This window comes from Apiospora hydei (genome assembly GCF_038363865.1).
Source record: "Apiospora hydei strain CBS 114990 chromosome Unknown utg000002l_segment0_segment0, whole genome shotgun sequence".
In the NCBI taxonomy this organism is placed as follows: domain Eukaryota; kingdom Fungi; phylum Ascomycota; class Sordariomycetes; order Amphisphaeriales; family Apiosporaceae; genus Apiospora; species Apiospora hydei.
In genome coordinates, this window is record NW_027117361.1 from 5,053,695 (window position 1) to 5,070,989 (window position 17,295).

At 54.7% G+C, this 17,295-nt stretch overlaps 6 protein-coding genes across 6 annotated transcripts; 2 read left to right on the plus strand and 4 right to left on the minus strand.

The window, feature by feature from the left end:
- Nucleotides 1–435: 435 nt before the first annotated feature.
- On the plus strand, nucleotides 436–5,091 carry PG997_001596 (uncharacterized protein; the record flags this gene model as incomplete). Its single annotated transcript, XM_066805911.1, has 3 exons — nucleotides 436–917; nucleotides 987–4,328; nucleotides 4,686–5,091. 3 exons carry the CDS (start codon nucleotides 436–438, stop codon nucleotides 5,089–5,091), a joined length of 4,230 nt encoding a protein of 1,409 aa, XP_066675684.1.
- A 952-nt stretch (nucleotides 5,092–6,043) lies between these two features.
- Nucleotides 6,044–6,709, minus strand: PG997_001597 (uncharacterized protein; the record flags this gene model as incomplete). Its single annotated transcript, XM_066805912.1, has 2 exons — nucleotides 6,044–6,307; nucleotides 6,377–6,709. The coding sequence occupies 2 exons, from the start codon at nucleotides 6,707–6,709 to the stop codon at nucleotides 6,044–6,046; spliced, it is 597 nt and encodes a 198-aa protein (XP_066675685.1).
- Nucleotides 6,710–7,018: 309 nt separating this feature from the next.
- Nucleotides 7,019–7,771, minus strand: PG997_001598 (uncharacterized protein; the record flags this gene model as incomplete). Its single annotated transcript, XM_066805913.1, has 2 exons — nucleotides 7,019–7,195; nucleotides 7,652–7,771. 2 exons carry the CDS (start codon nucleotides 7,769–7,771, stop codon nucleotides 7,019–7,021), a joined length of 297 nt encoding a protein of 98 aa, XP_066675686.1.
- An 851-nt stretch (nucleotides 7,772–8,622) lies between these two features.
- Nucleotides 8,623–10,935, minus strand: PG997_001599 (uncharacterized protein; the record flags this gene model as incomplete). The annotated part of the gene is made up of 1 exon (XM_066805914.1): nucleotides 8,623–10,935. One exon carries the CDS (start codon nucleotides 10,933–10,935, stop codon nucleotides 8,623–8,625), a length of 2,313 nt encoding a protein of 770 aa, XP_066675687.1.
- An 877-nt stretch (nucleotides 10,936–11,812) lies between these two features.
- On the minus strand, nucleotides 11,813–13,596 carry PG997_001600 (uncharacterized protein; the record flags this gene model as incomplete). Its single annotated transcript, XM_066805915.1, has 5 exons — nucleotides 11,813–12,064; nucleotides 12,087–12,362; nucleotides 12,473–12,892; nucleotides 13,064–13,292; nucleotides 13,355–13,596. 5 exons carry the CDS (start codon nucleotides 13,594–13,596, stop codon nucleotides 11,813–11,815), a joined length of 1,419 nt encoding a protein of 472 aa, XP_066675688.1.
- Nucleotides 13,597–14,511: 915 nt separating this feature from the next.
- On the plus strand, nucleotides 14,512–17,265 carry PG997_001601 (uncharacterized protein; the record flags this gene model as incomplete). Its single annotated transcript, XM_066805916.1, has 5 exons — nucleotides 14,512–14,601; nucleotides 14,693–15,236; nucleotides 15,311–15,844; nucleotides 15,943–16,333; nucleotides 16,392–17,265. The coding sequence occupies 5 exons, from the start codon at nucleotides 14,512–14,514 to the stop codon at nucleotides 17,263–17,265; spliced, it is 2,433 nt and encodes an 810-aa protein (XP_066675689.1).
- Between the last annotated feature and the right edge of the window lie 30 nt (nucleotides 17,266–17,295).

A 17,295-nucleotide genomic window follows, 5' to 3' on the forward strand; every position in this document is an offset into this window, starting at 1 on the left:
GTCACGGCATCGTCCTCCAGGGATGGTAATGCTTTTTGTCTTAGAAAACCGAGTACGTTTTCTGAATTCAGAGACCGACAGGGGTCCGAAATCTGTGAAACGATCTACCCGAAAGTGTAGACATTGAATATCATTGCCGTCTTAAAAAAGTGCCTGCCCACATAGAGTACTAGACCTTTCTAACCCCCTTGCAAAACCTGAAATAGAATATGTCTCATGAACTGGGGGCCGAATCACCATCTTACCGATTTGCTCTTTTAGTAACGAGTCTGGACTCATCACTCAAGTCGCCGGCCTTCTCCAGTGTTCGACTTTCATAGAAATATCCAATATCTTACTTTTGATCTCGCCTGACAGTGTCGGCTTTAGTTCCGCCTATTTTCAACGCTGAAGCCTTACAAAGCAGATAACACGTGGAGAGCGAGAGACTGCCCAATGGCAACCCAAGAAGCCGAGGAAAAGCTGGAAGATTCCGCACCCATGTCGTGTGAATCCCTTCTATTACCAATGAACCACTTGCCTGTCCATGATCAGCAAGATGATGGCGACTTGGGTGCCGGTGGCCACCAGGGCATCCTGGCGCGGCCTGTAGCTCCAGCAATCTCCGAGTCTCCCTCAGATCATCCAGAGCTGCCCTCCGAGACTGCCTCACTGCGCTGGCGGCCAGTCTACCTGAGAAGACGCACTCTTTGGGGATTCCTTTCGGTCTTCATCCTCATACTGGTCGCCCTGGAGGTTCTCCTCTTCGTCTCGGACAAGAACAACGGGATTGCCACGAGCACGTCGGACAAGCACTATCTGTGGACCTACGGACCTACCGCGCTCCTTACCATCATCGCGGCGATGTGGACTCGCGTGGAGTACCAGAGCAAACTGATCACACCGTGGATCCGCTTGTCGCAGCCCGGCACTCCTGCGTCCCAATCGCTCCTCCGAGATTATGTCTCGCAGTTTTAGCTATTCGCATTCTTCGCTTCCCTGCGCAGCCGCGACTTCCTGCTCTCCGTCACCATTGCCATTGGATTCGCCATTAAAGTCATCATCGTGATATCGACTGGCCTAATCACGCTGACGTGGACACGCGTCCAGGGTTTATTCCCTATGGTTATTCAAGACGAGTTCGTCAATAGCGATGCGCGACTACGCAGTGTTGGCACAATCTCGTGGTATATCATGCAGGGTCTGTTGGCCGGGAAGTCGTTGCCGGATGGAGTGTCCAGTCACCATGCGTTTCAGTCCGTACAGACGAACCTGCCTGCGAGCGCGGAGATGAAAGTCACAGTGAATGGGCTTACCAGTTGGCTCGAGTGCCAGCCTGCGGATGTTGAGTTGATAACTGCCGTCCCGCCGAATTATCATACTCTCCACCCATCACCGGGTCTGCTGGATTTGTCCGTCTACTCGCCCGAGTGCAATGTGTCCAGTCTTCCAGTGCATGGCGTCCAATGGTTAAGCGAAAACCCAGATACTTCGACATCAACCTTCGCCAGATTTACAGAAGCACGTTGTGACGAAACTGCAGGAGACGAAGGGCGCAGAATCTTCGTCATCTTTGGAATGCTAAGTTACTTCGCCAACTACGCCGAGTATGACCTGTACGACGAACGACGGGCCTTAATATCCCTCATAGCAGGTGTCCTGGACTCCTCGACACAGTTGCTGTGTGTGCCAAAATATGAATTAACTACAGTTGAGGTGGTTCAGAACGGCACGCATGCCAGGACGGTGACCACGCCAAAGCCCGGCGATGTCAGAACATTGGAGTTTGTGAGCGCGTGGAGCATCATGGATGCTCATAACAAGGCTTACAGCGGTCTTCCTTTGGGCAGCCCCAGTGCCAATGTCAGTGTTGCTAAGCGTGTGGTAGACGCAGACCATTGCGCAGAAACACTCATAAAGAGCCAGATGGGCTCCGGTTCGAAAGTCATGTCACTATTTGACCCAGAAATCCTCGAGAAAGCCGCGTCCAACTATTACAGCCAGTTCGGCGCCATCATCGCCAAACAGTCTCTTTTGCAGCCAGCTACAGCACATATCACGGGATCGGCTACGTTGTACCAAAATTGCCTTGTAGTGAGTTCATGGGCGGCGCAATGGATGGCCGGGCTGATCGCATTCTGCATCGCTCTGCATATGATGATACTGCTCTTCTTAACGCCTGCACGCGCCATCTTGCCCTGTGACCCCAGCACCGTCCTTGGCATGGCATCGCTTATGTTGCACAACCCATGTGTCACCGACCCGCTGCGTTCCGCTGGCTTTGCTGACGACCGGTCCCTTGGAAAATACCTCCGCTATTCAACCTTTCAGTCAGACTCTACCCCTGAGCCTGAGAACAAGTGTGAAAGGGGCCAATTCCGCATCAGAAATACCGGAGAAATCAAAATTGAAAGACCAAATGGAGGTGGACAGAAGGGAAACTCTACTTTGGCTCACCCGATCCTCTTGCACCCATTGAGCCGTTCGGCCCTCTGCGCCTGCTTGACGGCTATTATCATTGCCCTGGAAGCGACGTTGCAGAAGTCCAAAAGGGAAGCCGGACTCCAAAATGTCGCAGACGACGAGAACTCCGTCTACTATACTTGGACAGCAATTCCGGCGCTTATACTTGGCCTCTTGGCTATGGGTTTCTCTTCATTCGACTTCATGGTCAGGTCTCTGGTTCCGTATATGATGTTGGAGAAATCGGTGCGCCAGGAAAACCTGCCTCATCTCTCGCTGCTGGACGCGTCGATTCCTCGCATGCTCTACAGAGAGATGAGACTTGCCAGCATTGGAGCTTTTGCAATCACTACAACCTTTTTGGTTGCATCGGCGTTTACCACATTTTCCGGCTCACTATTCCAAGTGTTGCCGACTCCAGTTACGGACTTCGTCACACTTCAGACCTACCGATCCTTCAACCTGAGCATACATGAGAAAGAGGATGCCAGCTTGATTTCAACTTGGATCTTCGCGAATAACTACTCCTATCCCCGGTTCACATACGATACCTTGGCCTTCCCAGCGCTGGTAAATGCGACGCCATTCCCCTTGCAGTCCACTACTGCCTCGATCTCCGCGGTAATACCGGCAGTGAGGGCCAGCCTAGAGTGTCGGCTGTACGATTCCTCAAAGGTCAAGACGGATCCGGACTCGCACCAGGAGCCTAACCTGTACAACAATGCGTACCAGAACCCCTTGGACCTCCGGATCGAAGGCGAAGATTGCACATATCCAGAGCTCGCCCGCCACAAACAGCCACAGCGTAACATAACCCACGTCTCGGAGAAGGCGACCTACTTCGGTTCGGTATCAGTCCTCGGTTGCAGTGATTTACTCTACACGTGGGGTAGTATCGACCGCAAACCTCAGCCTAGTCTGAACCATGCAGCTGCTCTAGGTTGTAACATGACCTATGAGGTCGTAGATGTGGATGCGACGTTTGCAGGCATCGATCTCGGCTTCGACCTACAGAACCCGCCAAAACCAATCGAAGAAACCACACGGCGCTTGTCCGAGCGCACAATACCGAGGTCTACCCTCTGGTACTGCTATATCGCCAGTCTGACCACGGGCCCACAGCTGCTGGACAACTTCTTTTCCCTGCTCGTCTCTTCCCCCTGGGCCATTGCCACGGCCGACTTCGGCGACCCCGCGGCCAACGACCGCGTCGCCAACGCCATCAAGCACCACCACGGCATCATCGTAGCCCAGCACATCTCGACCCAGCTGATCGCGGCCAACCGGACCAACGTTACTTTGGCAGCGGCGGCGTCGTCGTCGGGGCTACACGGCTCGGATCAGGCTACCGATGCCGATCGTGTCTACAACGCGACCGTGACCGACCCCAACGGCCGGCGACGCGTGGTTCAGGACGCGGCGGCGACGCGCATTCTGGAGGCGCTCTTGGCGACCGCGCTCATCCTCTTCGTGGTCGGTTGGGTCACGCTGCCGCGCACCGACGTGCTGCCGCGCAGCAACCTGTCGAGCATCGCCTCAGTCGCGGCGCTCGTAGCGGGCGGGAATCTGCTCTCCCGCATGCCTCTCGATGCACAGCAGCTACTGTCGGAGGAAAAGATCGCCTCTGCGCTGCGTGGGGATCCGGGGCTGCGGCTATGGATGGGGTGGGGACTGGTTCCGGATCAAGAAGAAGAGAGGCCGCACGGTGGCGAGAACGAAGCAAGGACGAGACGGTTTGGGATTTTCGTCCAGGATGAGGAGGGGGAAGAGGGCCTTGAAGATGATGAGGTGATGGTCGAGTCGGGCGATGATATCGTAGCGCTACAGTCTACTGACTACCGTGGCGTGGCGGTTGAGGAGCAGAACATCGCCGCCGGCGAAGACCGGTAGAGCGGGTCGACATTGATGTAGTAGAAATCTTGGAAATAACATCTTTCTGGTCGTAAAATCATACAGTTACAGGTACTTGTTTCTATAGCCTTTGCGTGGTACAGACAGCGTAGTAAAGTGCAATGGCTTCCCAAGTACACATTCCGTGTCACCGACCCCTGTCTAATATCAGTGATCCGATTAACCCAGTACGCTTCCAAGAGCCCAATGCCTGAAGTCGGATCACCTTCCCGCCACTGCGTCGAGCTTTGTCGGCTCCGCGTATGCCGGTAATTCTCTCGGATTCCGATCGACAGTTCCGTCGTTTGCCCCGGCCATTTCAGCGAATTGCGTTCGGCTGCTTATCTCTACAGGCAAAGGTCTAAACAACCCCCTGATCCGGCCTTCCGATCGGCTTCCTCTTTCTGTCGGACCCGCCTCCGGCGTCTTGCAAGCAGGACTGCACCGATGACAGCACCGCCGATCAAGACCAAACCGAGCGAGACACCCACACCAATGCCGGTCTTGGAACCGGCGCTTAATCCAGCATCGGGGCTACTCTCAGCGGCAACAGTCGGCCGGCTGGTGGACACCGAGGCACCTGTAGAGCAGGGCCATGCCGGATCGTCTCCGGACCTCCTCACGACGACTCCGAGTCCCCGCGCCATTCCCCACTGGTCCTTTCTGAAGGCTGTCGTACTCACGAACTCCGATTTCTCCACCGGCATGGTCGTCCACACATTGACCGTCAGAAAAGAGTTGGAGGAGAACCTCGTGTAGCATACGTTGAGGTCGTCTGTCGGCCGGGTCTGACAGACAAGGCCACTAAAGCGACCAGGCGGGAGTCAATGATCGTCGTTGAAATGCGCTTCTCGGGTTCAGGATTCTTACCTAGGACAGCATGTAGCAACAGTCGCGCTTTCCTCTATGCCGGCGCTACAGGCATATTCGTAGCCTTGAGGACAGACGCCCGGAGAGTAATAGCCATTTACCGCATTATACCCGCCGGGGAAGCACTCCGGGGCAGCGGGACCAACAGTCCCATGCTGCAGCCAAGTGTGGTTGTTGCTCCAGGCTATATACCACGATAGGCAGCTCGTGGCCGTGGGCGTGAAAGTCGCGGTTAGGCTGCCGACATTGATCGTCGCTGTCGCCATGATTCCTTTTGGCGTACTGGAACTGGAACTGGAACGGTGAACCGATTTTTGGTTGAAGATGCGAAGAGGTGAGCTATCTTATAAACGATGCCAGAAAGCTCGTAAATGTGGGGATTTTGACCTGGGAAGGAAACCGCTGACCCGGGTGGACAGGAATATATCCCCTGTGTTACACGAACCATCCACGAGTCCTAGGTTGGATGTGGCCGTCATTTAATGACCAATCCTAGGCTATAGTGGCACGGCGCTTCTCCATAACCCCAACTTGTCCTACGATCAGATTACCGAAAAGCGAGTGGCGCAGGGCCTCGATTGCAATTGGAGATCACCCCGGCTTGATATCGTAGCGGATCTTAAACTAACTTCCATTCTCGGTATAGTGTTTGCGATATTCGCCCTGGGAGGCGACTTGCGCTCCAGGGACATCCTACTGGGCAGGGCTGAGTAAGAAGTATCCTCCAGTCGGTAAACGTGAGATTGATCGGTATCGCAATTGGTTGACTACTACATATTCGAATCTTGCACCTACTCGGCTATGGCCGAAGCCACGGCAGTAATAAACACCCGTCAACTCTTTAGACCTTTTCCGTATGTTCTGCGGCCAGTTTCCGATCACCACCACCGTCAACTCTATGCGGCTGCAAGATAGCGGCTAGGCTGCGTTCTGAGTCTTCTATCGCATAACGCGGCATCGCATGTCCGTATTTGGCCTTGCGTCTCTTGGCCTCCCAAAGTAGCACAGCGGGTAAAGACAGATACGACAAGACGCACACGACGAGCAAGCACAAAGTTGCTACAAAGGCGGTTAGATACCATGGCGCAGCGGAGTCGGGGTACATCTAGCAAAAGACAGACTATATCAGCTACGTATACATGTTACCGGAATCACACAAAAGAGTATAACATACCTGTGGCGAGATAATACTGGCAACATAGAGAGCCCCTATCTGGATCCCGCTGCCTACGGCCTGCTCCGAAGCCCCGTACAACGTACTGCTACGATACGCGATGGCGGCCGGCTGCGCGATCGAGGTCAGGTGGCCGAGATACGCCAGCCCGTAAAGGGAGATGCCGGATATCCCACCGAAGGATTCCCTGGCGGAAACCCAGGTCCAGATGGCGTAGCAGGGGATGGTGCCGATGAGGGGCAAGACGTAGTGCCACATGCGCTCGCGCGTCCAGTCCGAATGCAGCGGCCAGAACCAGTACAGCGGAATGGTGTAGAAGTAGACGAAGGCCATGTAGACATTGGCTTTCTGGGGCGAGAATCCCAAGAACTGGTGTAACGGAGTATTTGCCGTGTTAGCAGGGGATCTATTAAAGGCTTGTAGCTTCATAATTAGACTCAACGAACCTCATGTAATATAGTGGGGGCAAAGGTACCCTGTGACGTCCCGACTAGACATAGGCACGTGTATGAAACGAAGAATATGTACGTCGAAGATCGCTCAAGCACTGCACGTACCGCTGTCCTGTCCCATGTCTTGTCGGTCAGACGTGCGGTGCCTACTGCAAGTCGATGGACCGCGATGTGGCGTTCTAGCTGGATGTCAGTTCCAGTTACCATCTCCTTGGCGGGTGATAAACATACGGCGCTCGCTGAGGGCGGTTGACGTCTCGGGAAAGGTCAGGAGGAGGAAGTATACGGGGACAGCCATGAAAATCGTAATGGCACTCTCGGTGATGAACAGCCACTGCCAGGAGCTCAGGCCCTTCCTACCATTCAACTTACTCGGGAGTTCGAGGTTAGTGAAGTAAGTACGAAACACGCTCTTGTCAGCTCGCGTACCTTGTCTATCCCGACCGCAAGAAACCCCGAGCATCCGGAACCGAGGGCGTTGGCGCTGTAGAATACCCCGATCCTCCACGCTCGTTCGACCGGCTTGTACCAGAAAGAGAAGTAGATGATGCAAGCCGGTACGACGCCAGACTCGGGGAATCCTAGGAAGAACCGAGCCGCGAGGAGGCCCGCCGGGGTTTTACATGCCGCTATGCACATGCTGATTCCGCCGAAAAGCATCATGATGGCGGGCAAGTATCTCTTTGCGCCGATCTTCTTGACTAGGAGGTTCGAAGGGATGATGAAGAACAAGACCGGGAAATAAGTGACGGATACGGCCTGTCGCACAGTTGGGTATGTCAGTCAGAGAAACGTAAACGGGCCGACGGGGCGGCTGGTATACCCAGTTGAAGTCGCGACCGACCAAGTGCAGTGCTCTTGAGATGTTGTCGTCGGTACCAGACTGCAAGATCTTGACGTTCCCAATGTTGGCGCGGTCTGAGCTGATAAGCGGTTGATCCATCGTACGGGCTGTAGTAATAAGGGGCGACCGACCTAGGTAAGCAAAGAAGTAGATCACGCAACATGGAAACAGTACCCTGAAGTCCAGTTTGCGAACCAATCTACGCTCATCTTCAGCTGACCAATCCGCCTCGACTGTAGCCTTCGCAACGCGGTCCTCACTGCTATCTGCGGCGCAATCAGCGGTAATCTGAGAAAGATGAGTACTCGGCAGCCCTTACCATGGAGGCCATTTGCCTTCTGGGGCCACAATACATGGCCAAGGGACCAGCCACCGACCTGAACTCCATCCCTCTCAATCAATTCCATATCTTTGCGGTATCCTATGGTGGTGCCCTGCTGAGCCGCTGGGAAGGGCTGGTCTTGGTCGAAAAATTGTCACACCAAAGATTCCTATTGATAATGAAGTATCTTTTGCCAAGATACCATTCTGTTTCCAATCTGCAATAGTCTTCTTAAGCTCATATAAGTTATCTACCGTGAGATGGGATCAACCTTGTCTTATCAATGCGTCTGGCGCCGAAACAAGCTTACGCAGTGCGACACACCTTGGGGTTACTTTTATGACCGGACTCTTCCCCGCATTCTAGCGCGACACCTCCGACAACTATTAGAAAGGGTCTGTGTTGAGGGCAACTATCAGACCATCGTGGTCATTTACTCGATATTCGGCTCTAGGTATGCCCGGGCAACATTAGATCACCGGTCGGCCGTTTGATGCTGCTGGCACAACGTTCCCGATCTGGTCGAAACCTCCGCCGAGTTGACTCTCCAATATCTCCCCGACAGTGCGCGAAGAGCTGGCCGTATTTTCGCATGCGGAAAGTTCATCTCGCTTCTCCTTATTCTTTTTCACGCGCATAGCGATAGTCCATGGGGAGTCTTCGCCAGTGCTCGGCTTCGGAATGGGCCGCGAACCGAGAGACATGACCACCAATTCTCCCACATCGGCCAGCATCCGGTACGTTCGGTGCCCCCTCGCACGTCGGCGTATACTGAGTACCCAGTGTAAACTACCACTATCCCGGCGTGTATGGAGAGAACACAAATGGCAAAGATCGTCAGGCCTGACAGTCCGTAACCCCATCCGTAGCGCTTCACATCCACTGAGATGCAGTAGCCCGTCCGGGGCTGTGAACTGTTGAACATGGAATATTCAGCCCAATCTGCAGCACGCGAAAGTCCATCCGTGAACACTAAGCTCAGGAAACGGGCTGCTAAGCTCTCGACCGCGAACCCAGCCCATTTCTTGTTGTCTGCCTGGACTTGGACTTGGTCTGAGGACGTACTTGAATTCATCGACCAGACAGAAACGCCGTTGCCGGTGGGACTGTACTGAGACATGTGCCTCCAGAATAAAGCTTCGATGCTGGGCGCGCTGATGACCTGTCCACTGTATGCTTCGACTACGCGGCCGTCAACATTCAGCATATCTGCCCAGTCGACACCGATATGGATTGGCCTGCTAGCGCCATATTCACTAGCGTGACTATCGTTATGCCATATCTCTCCAAGCTTCACGAGGTCTCCTTTGGTCAAATTACTAGAAACAATGTTGGTCATGTTGGCATCCCAGCCCATATTGACAGGAGCCCATCGTGCGACCACGGCACAAAGACAGATGGCGTAGTCCTGCCGTAGAGTGGGGTCGGTGGTCGGGTTCATACCAGATTGGCTCTGGAATGCCTGCGGCAGGGTAACAAGGACACCGATCGATTTGTTACTCTTCGCTGTGTCGCCCATGTCGATCCAAGTTACTTTGACCGTCGACGTCGACTCCAAGCCGGTGGCATTCCAAATGGACGCAGGGATTGGCCGAACGAACCCCAACTTTTCGCTATGAAGACTTTGGTTGAGAGATAGCTGCGACTTCGAGAAGGAAGTGCATCGCACCTGGGTGGCGACGCCCTTGACGGGTTGTGGAATGCTAAGATACGGACGCTCAATTGGTCGTGTCAAGGTCGCATATCCATCGTTCATGTCATCCCATAACGACCCATACGCATCCGTTACCCCATTATGCAGGGTGGCAGCCGCTTCTGCTGTGATTGTATAGTTGTCCTCCAATGGCCAAGTGTTAGCCAAATAGGCTGATGATAAAGTCCTTTTATAGCGACCATACGACGTAGTCATAGTCAGGTTCTCTGGTGTCGATTTGAATGCGTTGGAGCCTGACCACACGTTCAGTTCGTCCCAGCCGGCGCCTGGACACCACATAGACATATTAGACAGTGTACAGCTGTAATCTGTGCTCCAAATGTCGAGGATGTGCTTGGTGGACAGGTCCATTGGGTACATTTCTTGCTCTGTACAGTTGTAGGAAGCCCAGGGGGTATAACCCACAAAGGGGTCGACGACGGGCCACCATTGCAGAGACGGTAAGGCCAAGATAGCTGACGCGGGCCCCACAAATTTCGAGAGAACAACTGAAATCAAGAGTACGGCCGTGACCACCAATGCTCCCAGGTCTCGAAGCGGCTGGTGAAACACTGGACTCCACAATCGTTGCCGGAACAGAATGCCTATAGATTCAACCTGGTATCCACTAACAAGGTGCCCAAGAGAAAGTCCTTTCGACGTTGTAAGACGCCTCCGCATCAACTGAAGGACGATGGCAAGCAAAGACATGATGATGATAGTCTCGTGGGCTTTGGCGGCAAACTGGAGCGCTTTGAGGGCATTCTCGCGAGTCAAATGGGCGAAGTACCATGTACGATCCCATTCATTCTCGTCCACCCAGTAGTAACCGGTAAATGAAAGTGACACAAGGTAAAGGGTGACAGCAAGCGCAGTCACGTGGCAGACCCATTCGAAAGCCATCTCTCGTGTCCGGGATCCGACCAGTGCAGGCTGTGGCGCAATTCCCTCTTTTGGTGTCTTCAGATGACCAGTAGAGACATCAGGTTCAACGATAGTGTCCTCTTGAGCTTCCGCAAGTTGGCTTGATACTTCACTGGGCACTTCACCGGGCTCAGATTGTGGCTCTTCTGTGTAGTTCATGCCGGCCAAGTCTGCGCCCGGCTCCGCACTCTGGCCTTCATGAGAATCGTTGGCTGGCATGTCTTCGCGTTCATGGTGTGGCATTCCTGGAGATTCCTCTGCGTGGTTGAGCGGCTCTGGCAACGATGCCATCTCAACAGTCTGCTGAATTGTCGGCGATGCCATGGTTTGCACAAAGCTGAGTCAAGATGCACATGAATGAAAGTTCGATGTTACATAGAAGAGAAACCTCGTAGATGGTTCAATTGGAGATTTGTATATCAGGCTTACGGCCATCCTAAAGTCATCGATTTCACCCCCAGATCCTTGATAATTGGTGTCCGTGCAACCACACACTATTCGCCCAAGAAGCATTAGCCAACGCAGCAACCAAAATAACGGTTTATCCGGTGACTCAGCCAACGGGCTGACGTAGCCTATGGATGATACGTATCACAAAGCGGATGGTAGGTCTGAGAGGGGGTCGAAGAGAGCCTTGTCATAAAGCTTCCCTCCTTTCTAGGCTATGGGAAATAGCGATACGGCCCCCAACCCCCTACTACATCTACACGTAATTCCTTCCTAATTCAAAGAATTTCAAATGATACAGAACTGCCTGGATGTACCGCCGATAACGTGTGATCCCCCGTGATCGACGGGGGCTGTGCCGGCGATGATTGGCTATTGTTGTTGGAGTTGATAAATGAAGGTCAAAACCTCACAGGAAGCTGACGCAGTTATGCAATGCAGGGTCAAATATACTCCCAATCAGAGAAGCTACCTGAGGCAATAATATGCAAGCCAGTGTTCAATCGGTTAGGGGCTGTGCAAATGAAATGCGATAGACTGCATTTGTGTTTCGCCCCCTGAAGATAAGCATTGTGCGTCTCAATTGTGTCTGTAGATAGTAGCGCTCGATTCGGTTGCCTCTGCTAGGGTGCCTTCGCATGAAGGGAAAGTAGGAGACGAATAAAAAAATACTTCAGATTCAAGGCGCTATTGGATTCAGCTAGTTACTGTTAATCAAGTCTTGAGCGAATTTGGTTGTTTAGGATGAAGAAGTTCAAGTGACATATCTCCAGCCCCTTTCACTGCCCCCTTGCTTCAACCACCCTTCGGCCTCATCCATCTTCCTATTCAGCTTGGTCGCGCGCCATTTCGCCAACCCAGCGGAGACAACAACAAGCAGGCAGCCGACCAGGACCAGCCCCCCACCAAGCCGGTAAAAAGGCTCCTGTGCGCGGGGCCAGAAATAGGGGCTGAACCAGTGGCTGACCTGACTAATACAGTTAGCAATAGCTATGAGCGCGGCCTTCTTGCTGCGCGGCGCGGGGCACGAGGGTGGTCTCCCAAGAAAGCTGCAGGTTGAGCCCGTTGTACGTCCCCGAGATCAGCAGGAAGAGCCCGAAGTAGCGCGCGCCAACGTTGGTCGTCGAGATGAGCACGGCGCACCCCGCGGCGCTGCCGAGGATGGGCAGCACGATGTGCCAGAAGGACTCCTGGCGGCGCCCGGAGGACCAGGCGACGGCGCAGGAGAAGGCGAAGGCGAAGGCGTAGGGTGGGGCTTGGATGAAGTAGGTGGTGAGTTCGCCAAGATCGAAAGTGTTGACGATCTGAATAACGTATCAGTAACTAGTCCGGGGTTCCCTTGTTGAGAACTCGGAATAGGGGAATGGCTTAGACTTGCTGATGGGAAGAAATCCTTGAAGCTCTGTGCCGTGACGAGGGCAAAATGCATAAGACAGAAGAACCACGTAAAAGGGTCCTTGACGGCTTCCTTGACGCCATCCCAAGTCCCGCCGATCCCCTCTTCTTTACCTCCGTTGGAGCAGAGGACGCGGTACTGCGCCATCTCCCGTTCCGCGGGCGTCAGGAACCGGGTGTTGTGCGGGTAGTTGGGGAGCAACATGAGAGCCCCGAGGGCTACCACGATGGAGGCGATGCCCTCGATGAGGAAGAACCATTGCCACGAGTGCAGCCCGGCGACCCCGCTCATGGTGGTCAGGATGCCGGCGGCGAGGAAGCCGGAGATGATGTTGGAGATGGTGTTACCAGCGTGCCAGATGGCCATGCGTGTGGGGTTCTCTTGCTTGGTGTACCACGAGGACGTCACTTCGCAATGGTAAGACACGGGAATTCCAGACTGAGGGGCTGCTCGAGATTTTGCTTACTCAAAGTGATACCAGGAAAGAAAGGGGCTTCTGCCAGCCCAGTGAAAAAGCGACAGGCAGCAAACCCGGCGCTGCTGCGATTCATCAAAGTCAGCGGCCGGTCTTGTTCTTCGGGATATCCAAGTATTGATCAGTCAACTCACTTTGTCAAAGCTGGCGTGCAAATAGTACAGGGCACTCCACCCCAGCATGGCGCATGGGAGAAACCACCTCGGGCTCGCCTTGGCCAACCACAGGTTTCCGGGCAATTGGCCAACAAGATAGCCGATATAGAACGCAGAGATGCCAAGGTTCCATATGGTGTCTGTCATGTGGAGGTCCTCCTGCATCCCGGCCAGTCTCGCGTTGGAGACGTTGATCCGATCGAGGTAGCTATGGTGTGCACCGGTCAGGAGGCCCGTCCAAAGTGGGCACTGAGGGTGCTCGCAACTTACCACATGAGGAACATCATGGTGATGGCCGGCATCATGCGCATGTCGATCTTCTTCAGGACCCTCTTACCAAGTTTCTCCATCTCCGCATCGCCCAGGCCGCGGAGAAGATCAAAGCGCCCTTGGATCTCGCGCGGGGAGAACTGGGGTTCGGGCTCGGGCTTCTCCTCCAGTTGCTTCACGTCAACCCGGCCGCGTTCCTTCGCGATGCCATCATGGCTTTCGAGACTCGGTGGACTACTCATGGCTCAGACCGGACTCAAGGGGATGCGGTCAATGTGGATCAGTACAGAGCGTGGTGGCTTACGGTCTCCACCAGACTCCTTTCTTTCCCGGAATACTCGACATCTTTATAAGCAGTCCCGAACTGCCTGTGTCTGTCAAAATACCACATCGGTTAGGTGACCCTTGTTTGATTTCTCTTATCCCCGAGCATTGCCGTGAGTGAACCAGATAAACCGGCCCCAACTGGATGGATCAGTTGCAAACATTTCCTCTTGGAGATCAATATTGCAACTGTGATCGCATGGATCCTGGACTGGTCTCAGGCGCGGCGTGCGGGGTGTCAAAGATAAAAAGCAGCTCGGTCCGATATCAAGCCTTCGCGAACCAACAACCGTCCCCGCGGGATGGCTGGGCCCAAGTACGCAGTATCGATATAAGGCAGATTGCATTGCCTCGCGGCCGGGTCGAAACCGTTGACCCTGAATGTGTCGAGCAAACCTCAATTCTATCAGACCGATGCCAAAAGACCATATGTAGTTAAGCAAGCCGTAGAGATCTAACAAAACCAAATTCTCTCTCGGCCTAGGGAAGAAATGAAAAGGATTTCATGGGTCAATAAATTCGAAATGGACCCGTGTTTTGGCAAGCCTGAATGAGTACCTAGTTGCCCAAGCATGGTTTCTATGAACCGCGAGACGCCGTTGCGTATTGTAACATGCGCTAAGGATGTGACTGGACGGGAGCGTTATTCCCGCGGGAACTCGGCGGAGCCAATCACGGTTCTTCCTGTGTAACCCCTGAACCCCAAATCCATATGCTTAGCAGCTTGGCTTCCCGCGGGGTCAAGCGCCATTTTCGGGTAGGTTATTGCCAAACCTCTCCAACGTTTCCGCCTCCATTTCCTCCCGTCGCTTACACATCAAAGATTCAATGCAATGGATCCGGCCTCATCAAGATCCAAGACGGCCTCCGGACGGCCTCGAAAGCGGGCCCTCGAGGCATGCACATTCTGCCGCAAGCGCAAGGTAAGTTTAGGCCGTCTGCCCAATGGGGATAGAGCCCCTCCTCCGCGAAGGGTAGGTGGCTCCGTCAAAGGCTGATCAGATTGGCCCCCAGATCAAATGCAACACGGAGCAGCCCACATGCGCCAATTGCAAGACGTATGGCAAAGATTGTACTTACGAGCCTCTGACGACTGCTCCGCCTCTTAATCAGCAAGACACTCCGTCGCTGGTGCCAAGACGTGTTTCGGATCGCACCCGGCGGAAAGAGGTCAGAACCGCTGGCACGGCCGGGCATCAAGCTCACGTTACGTCAACCCAGCCCCGAGAGGATGCTACCAGTCCGGACTATGATGATCCCGGAGACGACATCGCGCCTTCGCCGGCGCATCAAGCCGGAGTCAGTTTCCCGAGAGACCAAACTGCCAATGCGCTGCGCAAATCAGCATCCACCGTCAAAACGCCATCCTCGGCCGGCGCCCATCGTCCCGGCGTGTCGCGCATGGTAGTCTCGGCGAACGGCATCTCCAGCTATCATGGTCGGACCAGCACGCTATTTGAGGAAACCATCCAGGAGCGGACCTCAGCCGCCGAAGCGAGACCCCGGATGCCGGATGAGTGGATCGAAAAGGGGCTTGTGGCCGAAGCCGCAAAGCAAGGTACGTACTTGTTCCCCTGATCCGCGTTGTCTGCAGAATTCACAGCTAAGACATCTCCTTCCGGATAATGGCAGGTCAGCTAGAAGAATTCAACTATCGCGCCGGAACATTGGACTTCGACGGCGTCGACCCGGAACTCGGCATGCACCTGCTCTTCCTGCACTGGAACCGGCAGCACCACTCCTTCCTCATCACCTATCGCCCCGCCTTCATGCGCGATATGGCCTGCGGCGGCCCCTACTTCTCCAAGATCCTGCTCAACGCCATCTACTTCGGCGCGTCCAAATTCAGTCCGCGGCGCGAGGTCCGACGCGACCCAGACGATGTCCGGACCGCTGGCTGGCGGTTCCGCGAGCGCGTGCGTACCCTGCTTGGCGGCGCGCTCGACCGGAGCGAGATCACGACTATCCAAGCGCTTCTGGTCATGACCAATTCACTCTTTGCCCTCGGAGATGAGCGGAGCGCTGCGTGGCTTTATGCTGGGTTGGCGTTTCGGATGATCATTGATCTCGGGATGCATGTCGATGCGCCGGATTTGTCGGGCAGCCCCCGGAAGTTCTCCGATGAGGACGTGGAAATTCGGAGGAGAGTGTTCTGGGGAGCATTTGGTAAGTAATCCGTATAGTCACGTATCCCGAGCTATCGGGGCTGAACGCATCGAATCTCGGGGATATCGATGGCTGACCCGGCCGACTCCTACTCTCAGTGGTCGACAAGATCCAAAGTCTATACCAAGGCCGCCCGGCAACGCTCCGAGAGTCCGACACCGCGGTCCCGATCAAATTCCTAGACACGTACGAGGAGTTGCAGAACTGGCAGCCCTTTGCCTATTCCGTCAAGTCTACCCAGTATCCCGGCAGTCCCGCGTACAGCGTCTCGACGTTCACCTTTCTCTGTCGCCTGTCGGTTGTTATGAGCGACATCCTGAGCTGTATCTACACCGAGCGGACATTTGACCGAAATGCAAGCGATCTGTGTACGGTACTTGAAGATCTCAACTCGAAACTCGCAGCCTGGAAGGATAGTTTACCAGAACATCTCACCTTTGACCCGGTGAAGTCCACCCAGACCCCCCCGCCGCATGTGCTTAGCTTGCAGTAAGTCTTTATCCCTGACCAGTATAATCGTCAAAGTTAGCTGACCAAGGTCTTCTAGTGCCATGTACCACGTCCTAACCATCCTTCTCCACCGACCCTTCGTCGCCGACGGTCATCTCTACAACACCTCCCGCTCCATACCGGTCAACTCCTTCCTCATATGCGCGTCAGCCGCCGACAGCATATCCGCTCTCCTCCGCATCTATGACCGGACCTTTTCCGTTCGTCACGCGCCGTATCTCATCTCCTACGCCACCTATGTCGCCGCCACGATCCACGTGCGCATCGCGGCGCGGCGCAGCACGGCTTCGGAAGCCCGCGAGAACCTCGAGACCTGCCTCGGGGTGTTCCGGGATAACCAGAAGACGAACTGGGCCGTACGGAGGGCCAAGACGATCGTGGAAGGTCTGATCAAGAAACTCGGAGTACGCTTGGCCAAGACCGGAACAGAGGCGAATAATCAATCGCGAGCCCAGGCGCGCCCGGAGCTTCCGAATCCTGATAGGCAGATACCACAGGTCGGCAACCGTTCTTCGCGTGACGGAAGCGCGGCGGAAGTAAGGCGTGATAGTCAGATATTCTCCGGATGCTCCACATCACCGTCCGCGGGATGGTCCGACATCGATGGAATCATCCAGAGCTTCGCGCGTGGCCAGGACGGCAACGAGGACACGTCAGGCCATCCGGGTCAGACGGAGAGCCACCATATAACGCAACACAGACTTGCCACTGCAGCGGCGCCCGGAATGCGTGATTTCGGCGGTTTCGGTGAGATGAGCAACCCCGAGGATGTGCGGCTTGGCGTCGACGGCAGCTCGGCGTCTTGGATCGGTTTTCTGCCGGGCGGGGGAGCGTCCGGGGCGGCAACTGCGTCATTCGAAGACCTTCTTTTCGGCTTCAACGGTTCCGCCTTGGATAGCGCCTTCTATTAAGTACCGACAAAGGCAAACGAGCCAGTCCAC